The sequence below is a fragment of the Camelina sativa genome, chromosome 20, assembly GCF_030686135.1.
Source record: "Camelina sativa cultivar CO46 ecotype springtype chromosome 20, ASM3068613v1".
Lineage (NCBI taxonomy): Eukaryota > Viridiplantae > Streptophyta > Magnoliopsida > Brassicales > Brassicaceae > Camelina > Camelina sativa.
The window spans coordinates 2,350,986-2,366,832 of record NC_141899.1 but is presented as its reverse complement, the minus strand read 5'-3'; the positions used below and the strand labels follow the sequence as shown (position 1 = coordinate 2,366,832).

The window sequence follows — 15,847 nt, the reverse complement described above, 5'->3', positions numbered from 1 at the left end:
TTAAAGACATGGCAACTAGCTAGTGTAATGACCCCCCAAAACAAAAATAATTTTTTTTTTTTTTTTTAAAGAAGAAGAGAAAGAAAAAATCGTAGCATCATCATGATGATCATGAAATGAATTCATGATAATAATAATTATATTTCTTTGTTTCTTTGAAGAGGTGAGCGAGAAAGAGAGCAATGAAGGTGGAATTAAATTCGTATTTATAATCTGACGTAACGCTCATTACAATTCTCAACTGTCTCAATTACTATTGCATTTATATTTTGGTTTTAATGATCTCTAAATCTTCACATTTTGAACAGCTGTTACCAAAAATATGTGTATATTTATATATAAAAATTGAAGCACCTTCCTCTGTTTTTTTATATTTATTTTTAATTTTAATGCTCTGAACTACTTTCCTCTTTGATTTTTTTACCAGCTTTCATCTTCTTTTTTTCACTCTGTTTGTACTTTCTTCGTCGGCAATTTTTTTTTTAACAGATCGTATAATTTTATATAATGTCCTGTTTCATGTTTAGAAGCACCTAATCTAACAATGTTAGTTATAGCCTATTACAAATTTTATCACTTTTTTGCCATTTGCAAACCAGTTTTCTAGATTTGTCTGCTTTTGTCTTAAACCAAACCATGCAATTGCTCAGGACACAATCTAGTTATGGATTCTTTTGCAGGGGAAAAAGTAAAAATTCAGTTCTTTTTAGGCCTGTGATTAGCTTACAAACTCTGGAAGACTTTTTGAATGAACAGAGATCTATCTCGAGTTAACATAAAACAAAAATAAACATACATTAATTTTTTTTCAAAAAAAAAAAAAAAAAACAAGAGAATTTGGGGGTGTTTTGTGGGGTTCAAAATGTTACCAAGTGGGACCAAATAAGGAGTTCTTGTCTAATCTCTAACCAATTTTATGATTTTACCATTCTTTCTATCTTCTGAACTGCTTTTTCAACAAGTACAAGGAATCTATTTAGTTTTCTCTTTACTTTTATTTTTTCATTTTGTTATGGGGATCAGGATCAAGCTACATCTTTCACAAGTCAATTTTTTTTTTTACATCTCCCTTTTCGTGATGTGTAAGCAATCTTTCTGCTACGCTAAGAATGTCTACTTTTGTTATAAGTCAACAACAACAACACACACACAAAACGTCTAATTCTTCTTTTATACATCCAAGAATCAGGCTATCAGCATGAAACAGAGGGAGAGAGATGCTTAGCTTACTTTTAGACATATCCTAGAAACAGAGTAGTAGAATTAGAATACGAAGACAACGACACATGTTTTCACATATATATAAAAATTCTTCTTCCATTAGAGAACTCAAATGGTAGAAAAATGTTGAGAAAAAAAAAAGAACAAGAAAAGTTAGTGCTATTCGCGCTCCACTCTTTCTTTTGAATAGGTTAACCCTAATTTCATCTCCTACGTACCTTCTCTTCTCTGGATTTTAGAGTGGAGCGTGATTAGCACTACTCTCATAAAAACAACAGCTACATTCGCATAAAAAAAAGAGAGGGAAAAAATAAATAAAAGAAAACTTAACATAAAGAGACAGGATTTTGTTTGATTTTACTGATGATCTTTTCAGTTCCTTCGAGTCTTGCGACCAGAGGAAGCAGCAGCGTTTGCGTTTGCGTTTGAGGCGTTTTCGTGGAGGAAATCAAGAAGAACGGTGCTTTTGCATTTAGGGCATTTAGGATCGTCTTCTGAGAGCATAACGTACATGAGACAACGAGGACAACCGACAAGAACCATCGAGGTTGTCTCTGGACTTGTCGAGTATCTCACAGACGGCTCATCCTGGTTCATCTCCGACGAGACGCATGAGCTTGGCGGTGACGTCGGTGAAGTCGTCGCAGAGCGGGTTGGAGATCGAACCATCCTCCTCTGGCTTGACGTAGGCGGAGAAAGATTCAGCTTCAGTTCCAGCTTTGGACTTCTTCGACTCATCCTTCTGTGTTGTATTGAATTGGTTCAGACAAGAAGAGAATTTATAAGTGGAATTAAGTGAGTTTTGGTCGGAGAAAATACCTTGAAACCTGCGGATTGAGGAGAAGGGTTTCTGTGATCTCAAAAGACTTTTGTTACTTGACTCACAGAGAAGAGTCTTCTGTCTTATTTACTGGTGGTTGGATTGCTTCAGCTTAGGCCTTTATATACAAGAAAGAACACAGAGAGAAAATATTAAAGAGGTGATAGATAGATTTTTCATTAAGGCTTTAATTTAATTATGAGTGAGAAAGGACTGAGAGAGAGAGAGAGAGAAAGAGAGAATCATAAAGATTTTGAATTGAAGTATACTACTACTAGATGATACTATCAGATGGGTTAATGGATGATTTTAATGCCTCAAGACTCAAAGAGTATCGAATTTTAATTACTTTTCTTTTCAACTTCAAACCAGTAATTTAATTTTCTTAAATGTATTTAATAAATACACAAGAAAATCTGTAGATTTCTTGCAGGAATCCAATTCATTGCATATATTAAATATAGAGGAGGAAAAGAACAAGAGAGGTGTTTAATGGCTAATACACAGAAATCAAATTAAATACTCAACTGAACAAAGAACAACCATTATTTATTTTTATTTTCTTCAAAAGAGTTAATATATGGAACCAATAAATTAAATGGCAACCAACTTGAATTAGATGTTTATACTAGTAGTAAAAGTTGAAAAAAATATCATAATTTCGAAGTAAAAGAAAAAATGTACAGTCAAAGAAATTAAATTGAAATTAAAGAAACACAAACAAAATTAAATGGCAAGACACCAGAATTGGTACAGAGAACCCCAAATACAAGCCAAATATATAAAAGGGTGAACCACCTCCCTGGCCTTTAGTTTTATTAAAAGTTTTATGAGAGGGGGGACAAAAGTATAAATTATGCAACTTCCGAAACTACCCATCACTATTTTCTTAAATCTCATAATTGCTTCTTCTTTTTCTTTCAATTAGAGTATATATTTTTTGGCTTGTTGAAAGTTTGGGGACAAGGAAGAAAACTGAGGATGAGAGAGCTGAGAGAGCAAAGTGATCATATAAACCCCATCATCAAGTATTTTAGAGTGGGTCCAAGGTTTGGTGGTCAAGTTTTTGTAGTTGAAAATATGAATAAACAGATATGTTGGTGGATCTTAATTAAGCTCTGATCAATTGTGTTTATTTGTTATATATCAAATCAGTTGATTGATTATAGGAGTTTTCACTTTTCACTATACAACTACAAACCTCTAAACCAATAGTTTGTGAGAAATTCTAGAGATTTTGAATGAATATGTAAAGTTCTCAGTCTCTATATGATATATAGATGGTGACTGTCTTGCGTTGTTTATTTATATACAAGGAAGAATCGTACCAACAGTACCTGATCAGTCTTATACAAAACTTTGATATGGTTGCTTGTTCTATTATTCTTGATTGTTCACACAATTTTACATGCTAATGAAACAAAAGTTTGTATTAATGTTAATTACGATTCACATGATAAAATTAAATTTTACTAAATATGAAAAATAAATATAGCGATGACAAGGTTAGTAATGGCTATACTACAAAACGACTTAGCTTCACACCCAAAGCAAAACTAGTATTTGCAGCGTGACTTAATTTCCCATGTGAAGTTATTTAATGAAATTTGGAAGAACGTTTATTATTTTACTTGTTTAATAAATAGTCTAACAAATTAGCATATAGTAGTATTTTTTTCACAACTTTAAATAACGTATTTATAATCGTAAGAATACGGATACAATATATGTATCCAACTGCATGCTGGTATTATGAAAGTTGACAACATTACAATTAATTCCATTTAAATAAATTTAATACCATGTTTGGCTGGATTTACAATTAATGTTAGGCCCGTATTTATCAGTATCTTAAAGTATTGTATCAATATCTTAATTTATCATGCTTAATTAGTCTAATACTACTACATCAACCATATATATTGTATCCACAACTAAAAAAAGATCAATGTAAGAATCTTAAATGAACAAAAACATATAAAATATAGTAGTTCGCGTTGATGATATTATTGTTGTGTTATTTTCTATATTCAAATTCGTATAATGATAATGTTATCGAATGTGTGGGAGAAATAGAATATAATGTTTAGGATTTGGGTGGGACCAATTTTTATTTTTTAAAAGTCATATAGGCACTTAGCTTAACTTCTTCCTCGTAAATCTACTTCTTTGTTCTTTGGTCCCATTTTGTTATCTCTCTGTTTTGGCCCAAAATAATCTGACTTTATGTAAATGAAAAGAAGCTTCGAATTCGCTTCGTACTTATAATAATAATCCGAGTGGCTAAGTCAAACGGCTATCGTTACAACTTTAGCAGCATAATTTTTTAAGAAAGGTTAATAGATTAATTAATCATTGGATGTGTGAACTGCCTAGTGAATGGATGGTGTGGACTTATTTTCGTCACAGAGATTTTTGTTTTAAACAATTATAAGATTTGTTGAAAGAAATTCATTATCTGCAGTTTATACATATACGTACTCTCATTGTAACTCATGTTTTCTTGACACGACCATTAACAATTTCAAGAAAACAAGCAAAGGGAGCATTCAATAAATTGGGTACCCTTAATTGCACCAATCAATGTGCAACTTGATATCATTGTGAAGATCGTATCTTTCAACACAAGGACAAATAAACATTTTTCTTAACAAATTACTTGAGTATATATATATATATATATATATATATTTATGTATTCTCTCTACTTAGTTTCTTTTTGTTTTTTTACAATCTATGGATTCTATGCGATTATCTTTAGTAACAATGTTTTAACCAGTGGAGCAACTTAATTGCCTCTCATCCTATCTTTGGCTATAAAAAAAACTATTTAGTTGACTTGTCGAATTAATAGCATTCGTGTAAACGACGTGGGCACATTCAAAAACACTAATGCTGACTTGTTTTTTGTTTTCTTTTGTTGTTTTTCTCTCTTTTGGTAAAGAGTTACTATTGCTGACTTTAGAGATTAGTTATTTAGTTATTCCTCGCTCATCGCGTCAAACAAGAAGAATAAAAACACCAACGTGATCTCACCCAAAAAAAAAAAAAAAAACGAATGTAAAGCCGTATTTTCATTCTTTTAAGCCCGGCCCGGTCAATATTCTTGTTAAGCGTTCATATGTTTGCCATAAGTGATATGACCAGCACAACATACATACGACATTAATTAGTTGTATCGTTACTTATATCGATCGGCAGCACTAACTTGAAACATCCAAAGAATTTTAGGTCATATTATCCTGATTTATAGTGTTAACGTAATTGTCCCCTCTATATATTTAACCTAAAAGTCAAGATATATCTTCCATATTCAACGAAACGCGAGATATATGTTAGTAATTTATATTGATCTCAATCATAATGTTGACAATTCATGCATATGGGAAGTACGTAAATAACGAGCGTAGAAAATGGGTCAGCGAGAGGAGGATCATAAAGATTGAAACGATAACAACGGATCTATTTCATGTGGGTGTAAAACTCCAAAACTCTTTTAATAATTAAAAGTCAATTATCAAGAAATTGAGAAAGTGGTTTACACAATATCAGCATATATCTACTTCAGAATTTAACATTTTGAGTTTTGGGTTGATTCACTACTATTTGTTAGTTATATCAATTTGACAAAGAATGCTATTTAAAGCAAATAACTACAGTATAATGCTTGATTAGTTCAAATATATATATTTTTTTTCTTCAAGATCATTGATCATACATTGACTTGGCCATTAGGAATTACATGGGGACTACATATACTGAAGTACAATTTTTGGATTTGGGCACAAAATACTCGGTAAGTATAATTTTCTTGAGTTTTGGCTTCTTTCTATTTTTTGTGTGTCCTATTTTTTTTTTTTTTGACAGAATCTGGTCTTTTCATAGAAGTCCAAGTAGTCCCACACTTTCAGTATCAATATTAAAATACAAGAAAATGAAAAACAAAACCAAATAGCATGCCTTAGCTATACATTCTTCTTTGATTTCTCCTTCAAAGTACAGAAGTTTCAAGTGTAGTGCTTAGAAAGAGGGGCTATGGTATTAGCTAGATTGATCAAGAATCTGGATTTACGCTTAAGGAGGGGTTAGAGAGACAAAGCTTCAATCTGCACACACACCAAAAATGTGATTCAGAATACAGTACTCAGGAATCAAGTCGAGTGAAACCTTTCATCTTCAAGCAAATTTGTACTTTCCCTTCATTATATCTCTTGCCAGTTTATAATAGTTCTCAACTACCACTCTTAACACTCTTCTGATCTATTGACATCTCTGAGGTAAAAAATGTCGAGACAGCAAGCAAATCACATGTGAAACATGATGAATGTAGCTGATCAACAATGAAATTTACAAGGAAAACCAATATTAATAAGCCTGCCCCAGATAATAATGTAGAAAGCATGCGCCAGATTGTGTCTTAATTATATCCAATAGTTATATCCTAGTGCATCACACTAGTTGGCACACTTAAATTCTAGCCATCCATATCTAATTAATAGGTAATGTCAAAATTCATCAATAGAAACTGTTTAGTCTATTAATGCTTTCAATCAAGCATCACCATTTCACAGTGGTTTTAATAGGAAAGAAACTGTGAAACATGTGCCACAGGAAAACGATATACCTGTAATGGATTAAACACCTCTTAATAGCAGCTGATCAAGCTCAGTTTCTAGCTCCCTCAACTCAACCTGATTTTCATTTCTGCATTGCAGCAACTGCCTCCTTAGATCTCGAATATGCTCATTAAGCTTTTGAATTTTCTTTTCTTGAGAGAGAATTTTCTGTCACAAATATAATTCATATTATCATTAGATCATACTACGAAGTATATCCTTTGGCAATCATATCGTTTGGAGGACTCAAAATTGGGATCTGCTCAGAGGGATGAGATGAAGCTGGAAACTAGCCCTTAATGTGTTCTCAAGATAAAACTGAACTCGCATATCAGAAAAAAGCATATCACACAGTTTTCACAGAACCACAAAATGTGGAAATTTGACTGGTTATCAACTAATTACTACATTTATGATAAACTTTAGAGAGCTTAAGGAGATTAAACTATATCTGGAGTGAGTAGCTAAAGTGTATGTAAGAGAATAAAACTGCATAGTAAGACAAAGTCCACAGTAACAAGAAACATGAAGAAGCAATTAGACTTAGAGTGATAAGAGATGAACTGTGTTTCAGTTCAACCTCTAAACTAAGCAAGTCAGTAAACGAAATGTGTCACTGAGAAGGCAGTGGACAAACAAAGTATCCAGTTTTTAAGAACCCATCTCCTTCCTTAGGTCAACAACATACACAACAGTTCTATATTGTTTGAATTCTACCAAAGAGTAAGAGACATGTATAAAGACAAACCTTTTCATGCAGAGTTTCTTTGCCTTGCGGTATATGTTGCTCTTGATCTGAAAGAATGAGAGGACGACTAGTCTCAGTTTCACTATCAGCTTGTTCATTCCACTCAAACTGAGAAGTCAACACAATGAACATAAGAACAAATAAAAGCACCCACGATCTCGTCATCTTCTAGGATAAATTGGTTCTTTACTTGATATTTTTCTTTGTCTTGACTTAAAAACCCTGCTCTACATAAACAAAAACACCAAACACCACAACTCATATAAGAACTATAGAAAAGACTCCATATCAATCTTTGAACATTCAGTTTACAAGAACTGCAGGAAAAGTATGAATCTTTCACATCCAATTGAGGAACAAAAACAACTTTAGTTACTGCTCAAATCAAACATTAAAAAAGAGCTTAGCTTTGCTATTTTTGTCAAAGTCAAAACAGACCAAACACAACAAAAAAAAGTATTCATACGAGAACTGTAGATTCGATAGGCACGAAGACGAGTTGCAATCATCAAGATGAGACTCACCAGTCGAAATCTGAAAGCATGAATCAAGCTGTGCTCCTCGTCTTCTCCTCCTTTAGTCTCTCTCTCTTCATTTTGAGTTTTTCAACGAATACACAAATAGTCAAAAAAGTTCGTATTTTTCTCATTGCTGCTTCGAGATTAACGAATTAAAAGTAATGGGGTAAATTAAGAATATTTTAGATAATTAAGGGAGTGAAATTGTAAATATGAAGAAAGCAAAGATCAAACAAAAATAATAATAGAAGAACAGAGAGCGAAACCTGCCGGAGAAGAAGAAGAAGAAGAGAGGAATAATGGGAAATTCGAATTCGTCATCGGCGAATCCTCGCTTCACTTCTGCTTCAAGGTCTTCTTCATCAGAACCACACAAAAAATCTCACCTTTTTCAATTTCTCAAATTGAATTCGATCTTATTCAATTGTGTGTTTGTTTTGTTTTGTTTTGTTGCAGAGCTTTTACTCAGAAGAAGCTCGAAGATCTCAAATCTCTATTCGCCTCTCTCGCTTCCAAGTCTCAGAGCAATCACCAATACGTATCTTACCCTGCTTTCCAGGTTTTGACGATTTCTCTGTCACTGCATCGCATCATCTGGTTTCTGTCGGTTGATTAATTTTGAATTTTAGCCTCACGATGTTGTGATTTTGCACAGGAGTATTTTGGTCTGAGTGGTTCATTAGGAGAAAGGATCTTCGATATGGTCACTCAACACAGGAAAGATGATAAATTGACTTTTGAAGATCTTGTTATTGCTAAGGTTACTACTACTTACTACTACTTGTCTTTTTCCTTCTGAGCTTCCTCCGATCGTAGGAGGATTCAACACTGTCACGAAGCTACAATTGCAACTCCTGTAATCCAGAGTCTAATGTTGCTGTGTTGAACTTAAAAATCTTGTTGCTTTTTCAGGCAACATATGAGAAAGGAACCGATGATGAAATTGCTGAGTTTATATACCAGACTTTGGATGTCACTGGCAATGGTGTCTTGGCAAGGTAGCAATCGAGAGGCTCTCAACATAGTTTCGTTACCTGTTTGTTATATGTTCATTGGTCTCTTGATTCACTTAAGAACTCATTCGAATAGAAATTGAACTGAAACTCTCAAGAGTATATTGTTATGCTGTGATTGTGTGATACATTTTAGTATATCCTTCAGGTCTGATTTAGAGTCGGTACTGGTGGTGATTTTGAAGAGTGTGTTCTCCGCTGAGAGTTCTGATGCAGAATCAAGTGATTATAAGGAGATGGTTGATGCGTTACTCAATGCTGCTACTTTCTCAAAATCTGATGATGATGATGGTTCTGAAAAAGGAATGACTTTTGCGGATTTCAGAAGCTGGAGCTCACATGTTCCAACTATCAGAAAGTTTCTTGGAAGCTTGCTTATGCCCCCCGGTCCAGGTTTATTCTTTATCTTCTCTCGTTCTTGACTTATTTCTTGTTGGCAAAACTAGTAAAACGTTCTCCTAATTTTCATATTGTTATTCCCGCTGAACCTTGTATAGTGAGACCTGGATATCAAGTCCCGAATCTGCTTTCTGGAGATGGTGTGGATTCAGATAGGCTATTGTTGAAGAAGGAATACGCTTGGCATATCGGAGGAGCTCTTCCTCACCACGAGCTTGTAGAGTGGAAGCTGCTGTATCACAGTTCCTTACACGGTCAAAGCTTCAACACATTCCTCGGACACACATCGTGAGTGTTTTACCTAACATTATCCTTGCTTGCAACTTCGTCAAAATCAAGACAGGACTTATTTTGGATGCTAATGCAAATTATCTTGCAGAAACACTGGTATGTCGGCATCTGTGTTAATCATCAAAGACAAAGAAGGCTGTGTGTATGGAGGGTACGCCTCTCAACCTTGGGAGAGGTACAGCGATTTCTATGGAGATATGAAGTCTTTCCTTTTCCAACTAAATCCTAAAGCAGCCATTTACAGACCAACTGGAGCAAACACCAACATTCAATGGGTATACCTCTCTACAAACACTCTGTTACAACTAATGTGAATGTGATTAGAAGCATATTCTAACATATGTAAACGTGTGCAGTGTGCAACTAATTTCACATCAGAGAACATTCCAAACGGCATAGGATTTGGAGGTAAAATCAATCACTACGGTCTGTTTATATCAGCAAGCTTCGATCAAGGCCAGACATTTGAATGCACAACGTTTGGTAGCCCGAGCCTTTCCAAGACGAGCAGAATACAGCCAGAAGTCATAGAATGTTGGGGAATCGTTCAAGCCTCAAACGAAATAGATACCAAACATAACGCCATGAAAGGTACTGTCCTAGAAAGGTTTAAAGAAGACCGCAACATGCTCAAACTAGTTGGCATGGCAGGCAATTCAAACGATTGAGATTGATATACATCTGAGTGTTCCTACTTATACAGTGTTTATGTGTGTCCAACTACATTTTGTATCAATAAGAGTGATGTATAATTTAACAATTCAAACCAAATGTGAGCCAACAGATAATTTAACAATTCAAACCAAATGTGAGCCAATAGATTCTATGAATTAGGCTGTTCTAATCAAACCTACATTTCATCTAGGTTCTCTAAAGAAGCATAAGAGATCAAACAAGAATATATGAAAAATCTGGCAATAGCAAAACAAAGTTGAGAAATTTATCCAAGAAAATAAGTAACATTAAGGCTTATAGAGCATAGAAGGTTCAACTTAAACCGATTCAACCCAAAAAAAAAAGCACAAACAAAAATTTGCAGATAAAAGAAGCTAAGAAGCCAACACAGACATCTGAAAGAAGCTGAGTGGGATGATTGATCGATACTCGTCTAGTACCTCCTTCCACGGCCTAATCCACCAAAAGGAGCAATAGGAGCAGCAGAGATAGGATCAACCTTAACAACGCCTGGCAATTCAGACATTCCCAATGAAGCAAGCATGTCGAGTGTCTCCTTGTCTACCTCGATGTGATCGGTTTTAATGGCGGATTCATCAGGGACGAAGTCCATACGGCGCTCACGCTCTTCCTCCTGAAGCTTGAGGGAGATACCACGGACAGGTCCTTTCTGAATCCTCTTCATGAGATGAGTTGAGAAACCGGCGATCTTGTTACGGAGTCTCTTCGATGGGATGATTGCGACTTCCTCGAGGATCTTCTTGTTGGTGTGGAAATCGAGAGTCATGCGAGAGTAGTACTTCTCAATCACCTGACGAGATGACTTCTTCACCGTCTTCGTGCGAACGCGACCCATCTTTTTTGGTTTGTGATTTTTAGGGTTACGAAATGCTCTTCTTGAGTCTCTCTCTCACTAGTTTTGTGCTTGGTTCCGGCTGAGATTAGGGTTAGGGTTTTGTTTTTGTGGATCAGAGAGTTTAAATATGAGGATGTCGAAGGGTAAAATCGTATTGTCATACTTTAGAAATAGCAAAGTGTAACGAAGCCCAATCATATAGAGAATAGCCCGTTAAAGATTCTTATGGGAAGGGTCCATTTATTGCTTAAACATTCTGGGATGGGCCCATTAAGTCCTAATTTGGTTTTTGGTTCTATTTTTTTTTTTTTAACATTTTGGTTGGAATAATAGTTAAAAATCCGCATAATGAATTTTAATATCAGTAAATTATTTTAAAAAAAATAAAAATCATGCATATACAAAATCATGCTTTGAAGGAGATTGTCAAATTTTATACAAAATCATCAACTCAGAACACATAGAAATATCTTTAGATGGATTAATTCAAGATATTAGACTATGGGCATCATACTTCTCAAATGTTGTTTTCAGTTTTACAAGGAGAGAGGGTAATAATGTTGCACACCTTCTAGCAAAATATGGCTGTCAAAATTGTAATTTTTATTTTGATTGTTTTAATCCTCCAACTTGGCTCTACAACCAATTGTATTTGGATTACTAATATTCATCATCAATATAAATTAATTTTCGACGAAAAAAAAAAAATCATGCATATAGTTTTAAGTCAATTGATGTACGGATCAACAAATTCCTTAAAATAATCTTTAAATATAATTATATTAGTTTCTCTTAAAATAAAATATGCTGTCACTATTAATTTAGGTGTGGGTACAAATTATGACCTGTCACAAGATATTGGAATTTGTTTCCACATTCTGAAGTTCACTAATTTAAAAATATGAATCTGGAAATTGATGTCGATGGTGCTAAACTGTCTAAGTCTATGATATCGGCTGCATAAAACTTTAGTGTGTGGAACAGTGCAGATCAAAATTTAACTTTATAATAATTTTTAAGACAAAAGAAAAAAAAAAAAAAAATTGTGTGGTCCTCTCCCTATCTCCTCCAGTTTTGAGTTTTGTTTGGAAATAATTAGAAAATACTACTAGCAAAGGTTTGGTCCCCTGCTTAAGAGATATCAATACCTTAGTCAATAAGTTTTTCTTCACACATACCTATGATGTATATATATATGCAAATGCAAAAATATTATTGCCATCAGATACTAATAGATAGAGCTCAGTTAATGTTTTATAGTTTTAAGTTTTAATTACACTCTTTTTCTTAAGTTCAATTTTGATTTATTCATTATTTTTTATTACTTGAGACCATGAGTTAAAACATATCGATTTCTAGTGATCCATTTGGGAAACCATAACTGAAAGGGTAGTGAATTGATTTGAATCACAATCCCTCACTTAATAAACAACACCATAAGAATGCTATTTCTCAATTCAAAACGTCTTACCCAATATATGTGATATATGATACATGATACATCCAAAACGTATTATTCTCACTCAAACTAGATAGTTTATTACTTCATTTGGTTAGTATGCAGGAGGGATTGCTCCACTTGGGAGAACTAGTTCGAGACTGAATACATCCACTATCTTTTATGAAACAGCGAGATATAACTTTAATTTCAAACCGTTCTGACAATTCCATCTTAGTTTCAACAAATCGTAATGTTTCAGCAGTTTTGATTAGAGAGACATATTTGTTCTTATTATTATTTTTTTTCTTAAAAAGCACATACTAAAATGTTATTATCTACAATTATACGAAAATGAACACTTAGATAGGGAGTACAAGTACTCCATCTAAGCGTAAGAAAATATCATCTTAAAACCTTAATTATACTATAAATATTGTAAATGATCTCGATTTCTGTCGACTGTGACGTACCTAGAACCTATTTGTATAACGCAAGATATACGCCATTGGTTTCAACTTGAATGATAAGTCAATCAACAAGTGAATCCTCTATTAATATTATTGTATTTGGAAAGTACTCACTCATAACGAAAACACGAACAACTAAAAGGGAACCATTTGTGGACAAACAACAAGGGGGAACACGATTTGAAGAAGAAAATAAAGAGATGATGCTATTTTACTAGGGAATCGAGAAAATATCATGAATATGTAAGACTAACAAGAATAGAAAAATAGCAACTTACCCGAAGCTCAGTGAAGCTTCACGCACCACTTTCCAAAAATAACAAAGGAAGGTTGTCGTTTAGAGACATTTAAATAAAGGAACTTGCAGATTATAGAAACCCTCCACGATTTACATCGCAGATTCCGCTCCTGCCCCTTTTTTTTTTTTCTGAGAGGGAGCATTATATATATTACTACGTTATACGTGCAGGTGTGTGTGTGTGTGACTGTGTGTGTACAATTTGGTACTATTATAGTATACTTGTGTGGGTGTGTGTTACAATTTGTTCATATAATCCTTATATATATGCGATTACAATTCACGTATAACCAAGAAAATTTTACTGCTTGGGAAACTCTGAGAGGTGTCCACTACGTCCTCCCACTATCTATAGACTATAGTTGTATATGTTTCGTATGCATATTTGTATAGGTTTATCACTTTATTGCAATTTGCAAGAGCGCTAAGGTTATCCAAAATGTGGACTCAGTACAGGTCATGTTGAGACTTTTGAGCACTCGATTTTGTACCGTACGTCAATACCTGGTTTGGCGAGTATTACTTTGCTACCTGAATGACATAAACGATATCAAGTATTTTGAAAATTTGCAAAAACAACAAGATCAGATTTTGACACACATACTTCGTAAAAATTCCACTTAATCTTGCAGCTTTTGAAATTGATACACTTCATATATAGAAAAGAGGATTAAACCGAATGAATAAATGTAATACGTATGTAGTTAACAGTCGATTCACATATTCCAACTTTAAAAACTTTTGACGAATGGAAGAAGAAAATAATATATTAGTATATTTATCAAATTGCATAGAGATTAGAAGACCAGAAAATAATAAATCATGCTCTATGAGAGAAAATAAAAATAAAAAGGCAAAAAATACATACAAGAGCCCAACAACCTCAACTGTCATTGGAGAGGAAATGACCCTAACATGTGCAATATCACTATATAGTGAAAATATAAAAGAAGTTCTAACATAGATGTTAAAAATTACTTACAGAAAAGGACATAAATAAAATAACAAAGTGTACGCGTTTAATTGGTGCAGACGTACATGCGAAAAAGGTGTCTCGAAATCGACCTGGAAATGACGTCGCCTTTGTCCCATAACTCAAATCTTTTTACAACACTAATTCAATCATTATGTGCTGAAGAAGACATGTCTTAGCTATGGAACAAATTCATTCTGAAACTATGTCACACGCATAATTACAACCCCCGGTGAAGATAAATATACCAAACTTATCACCATCCGTGACCGTGCTTGGTTTTTGTGATTGGATTAGAGCGCGGGACATGAAACAAATATTGTTGTAAGATAAATAACTTCACTTGCTTATCAACTATAAATTCTATGTTATGTTACATTAACAACAAATTCCTTCTGTTTTAGACGATATTCGGATGTTTCAAAAGCTCATTTGAAATATCAAAAAATTTAGAGAACTATAAGTTCGTTACACCAACCTTAGCATGGCTCGCACTGATAGTATATATGCATATTTGTTTTGCAAATGTTATGTTTCATACCAGATAAGCATAATATCACATGTTGTGCTTTCGCAAAGTGGTGTGAGATGTGTTGCTTTCTTTTTTTTTTTTTTTTGAGTGATTCTTGGTTCTCTTCTGATAAGTTGAAGTGGGAGGTCATCGTCCACGGAACTTTTTTATAGATCAACGATATATAACTGGCGAATATTAATAACTGATTTTTTTTCAATTATCGTTAAATACCAAAAAGAATTGATATATGTGCATTATATAAATGAAAAGAAGTAGAAATCTAGGTATTATTATTCATTAAAATCCAAAAAAAAAAAAAATGAGTCTATGTATCTGTGATGAAAATTTGAAATAGTTAGAAATATATAATACGACAAAGATCTGTGAGGAGAGGATTGAAACACGAAAAGAGGAGGAAAAAGATCCAATGATACAAATCTTATCGCATAATTGTTGTTTTCTTCTTATAATTACATTTGAAGAAGAAAAAGAAAAAACCCAACTTTCTATTTATATATTATCATTTGCTATATTATGAGCTTATATTATAATCAGTTTAGATGGTCCTCTTTACTTGAAGCGCAGTTGGCCCACTGTCAGCAATCAATTTTCATTTTATTCTTTTACGAAACCTTGATAAGCAAAAATAAAATAAAATTCAACATGAATAAGCATATATAGACTATGTAAAATAAAAATACTGGATGTCGAATATTTGTTATTAGAGTTCTGTTTTGTTAAAATTTCAAAGGATGCAAATGTAAGTGTAAAAGCTTTTTGAATTCAGTTCACGATCATATAGTATATATCTTAGTAATATTTAGTCAAAAATTAAGAAAAGAAAAAAACGTCTAAAAACCAATAATGGTGTCCAGCAAGCACGCGAAAAATGTTTCAGAATTTGTTTTGTAAATGAAAAATAGTAAGAGCTCTTTTATCAAAAAAAAATATATATATCTATTGAAAAGAGTTTACAATATAGTTAAGAAAAACATTT

The 15,847-nt window shown here is 33.4% G+C and overlaps 4 protein-coding genes across 5 annotated transcripts; 1 reads left to right on the top strand and 3 right to left on the bottom strand.

Moving 5' to 3' along the window:
- Nucleotides 1–1,241: 1,241 nt before the first annotated feature.
- LOC109131138 (protein GL2-INTERACTING REPRESSOR 1) lies at nt 1,242–2,181 on the bottom strand. Its single transcript, XM_019241753.2, has 2 exons — nt 2,041–2,181; nt 1,242–1,963 (listed from the first exon to the last, which is right to left on the bottom strand). Exon 2 carries the CDS (start codon nt 1,957–1,959, stop codon nt 1,594–1,596), a length of 366 nt encoding a protein of 121 aa, XP_019097298.2. The 5' UTR covers nt 1,960–1,963; nt 2,041–2,181; the 3' UTR covers nt 1,242–1,593.
- Nucleotides 2,182–5,917: 3,736 nt separating this feature from the next.
- Nucleotides 5,918–8,067, bottom strand: LOC104768819 (uncharacterized). 2 transcript variants are annotated; one of them, XM_010492877.3, is made up of 4 exons: nt 7,930–8,067; nt 7,406–7,632; nt 6,666–6,825; nt 5,918–6,147 (listed from the first exon to the last, which is right to left on the bottom strand). In XM_010492877.3, exons 2-3 carry the CDS (start codon nt 7,568–7,570, stop codon nt 6,676–6,678), a joined length of 315 nt encoding a protein of 104 aa, XP_010491179.1. In that variant the 5' UTR covers nt 7,571–7,632; nt 7,930–8,067; the 3' UTR covers nt 5,918–6,147; nt 6,666–6,675. The 2 variants fall into 2 exon arrangements, with proteins under 2 accessions (XP_010491179.1, XP_010491180.1); XM_010492878.3 differs by having other exon boundaries at nt 7,406–7,627; nt 7,930–8,052.
- Nucleotides 8,015–10,433, top strand: LOC104768818 (uncharacterized). Its single transcript, XM_010492875.2, has 8 exons — nt 8,015–8,275; nt 8,380–8,482; nt 8,579–8,683; nt 8,836–8,921; nt 9,085–9,329; nt 9,434–9,623; nt 9,715–9,901; nt 9,983–10,433. Exons 1-8 carry the CDS (start codon nt 8,223–8,225, stop codon nt 10,292–10,294), a joined length of 1,281 nt encoding a protein of 426 aa, XP_010491177.1. The 5' UTR covers nt 8,015–8,222; the 3' UTR covers nt 10,295–10,433.
- Nucleotides 10,434–10,544: 111 nt separating this feature from the next.
- On the bottom strand, nt 10,545–11,289 carry LOC104768817 (small ribosomal subunit protein eS17w-like). The gene has a single exon (XM_010492874.3). It carries the CDS (start codon nt 11,155–11,157, stop codon nt 10,735–10,737), a length of 423 nt encoding a protein of 140 aa, XP_010491176.1. The 5' UTR covers nt 11,158–11,289; the 3' UTR covers nt 10,545–10,734.
- Between the last annotated feature and the right edge of the window lie 4,558 nt (nt 11,290–15,847).

What these genes read in the sequence shown, in the direction of transcription:
- LOC109131138 (XM_019241753.2), bottom strand. Translation starts at nt 1,959, where the DNA reads ATGAGTCGAAGAAGTCCAAAGCTGGAACTGAAGCTGAATCTTTCTCCG.
- LOC104768819 (XM_010492877.3), bottom strand. Translation starts at nt 7,570, where the DNA reads ATGACGAGATCGTGGGTGCTTTTATTTGTTCTTATGTTCATTGTGTTG. An exon ending in AAGAAACTCTGCATGAAAAG is followed by an intron (nt 6,826 to 7,405) that starts GTTTGTCTTTAT and finishes TATTTGTGACAG; the next exon opens with AAAATTCTCTCTCAAGAAAA.
- LOC104768818 (XM_010492875.2), top strand. Translation starts at nt 8,223, where the DNA reads ATGGGAAATTCGAATTCGTCATCGGCGAATCCTCGCTTCACTTCTGCT. An exon ending in CGCTTCACTTCTGCTTCAAG is followed by an intron (nt 8,276 to 8,379) that starts GTCTTCTTCATC and finishes GTTTTGTTGCAG; the next exon opens with AGCTTTTACTCAGAAGAAGC. An exon ending in CAAACACCAACATTCAATGG is followed by an intron (nt 9,902 to 9,982) that starts GTATACCTCTCT and finishes AAACGTGTGCAG; the next exon opens with TGTGCAACTAATTTCACATC.
- LOC104768817 (XM_010492874.3), bottom strand. Translation starts at nt 11,157, where the DNA reads ATGGGTCGCGTTCGCACGAAGACGGTGAAGAAGTCATCTCGTCAGGTG.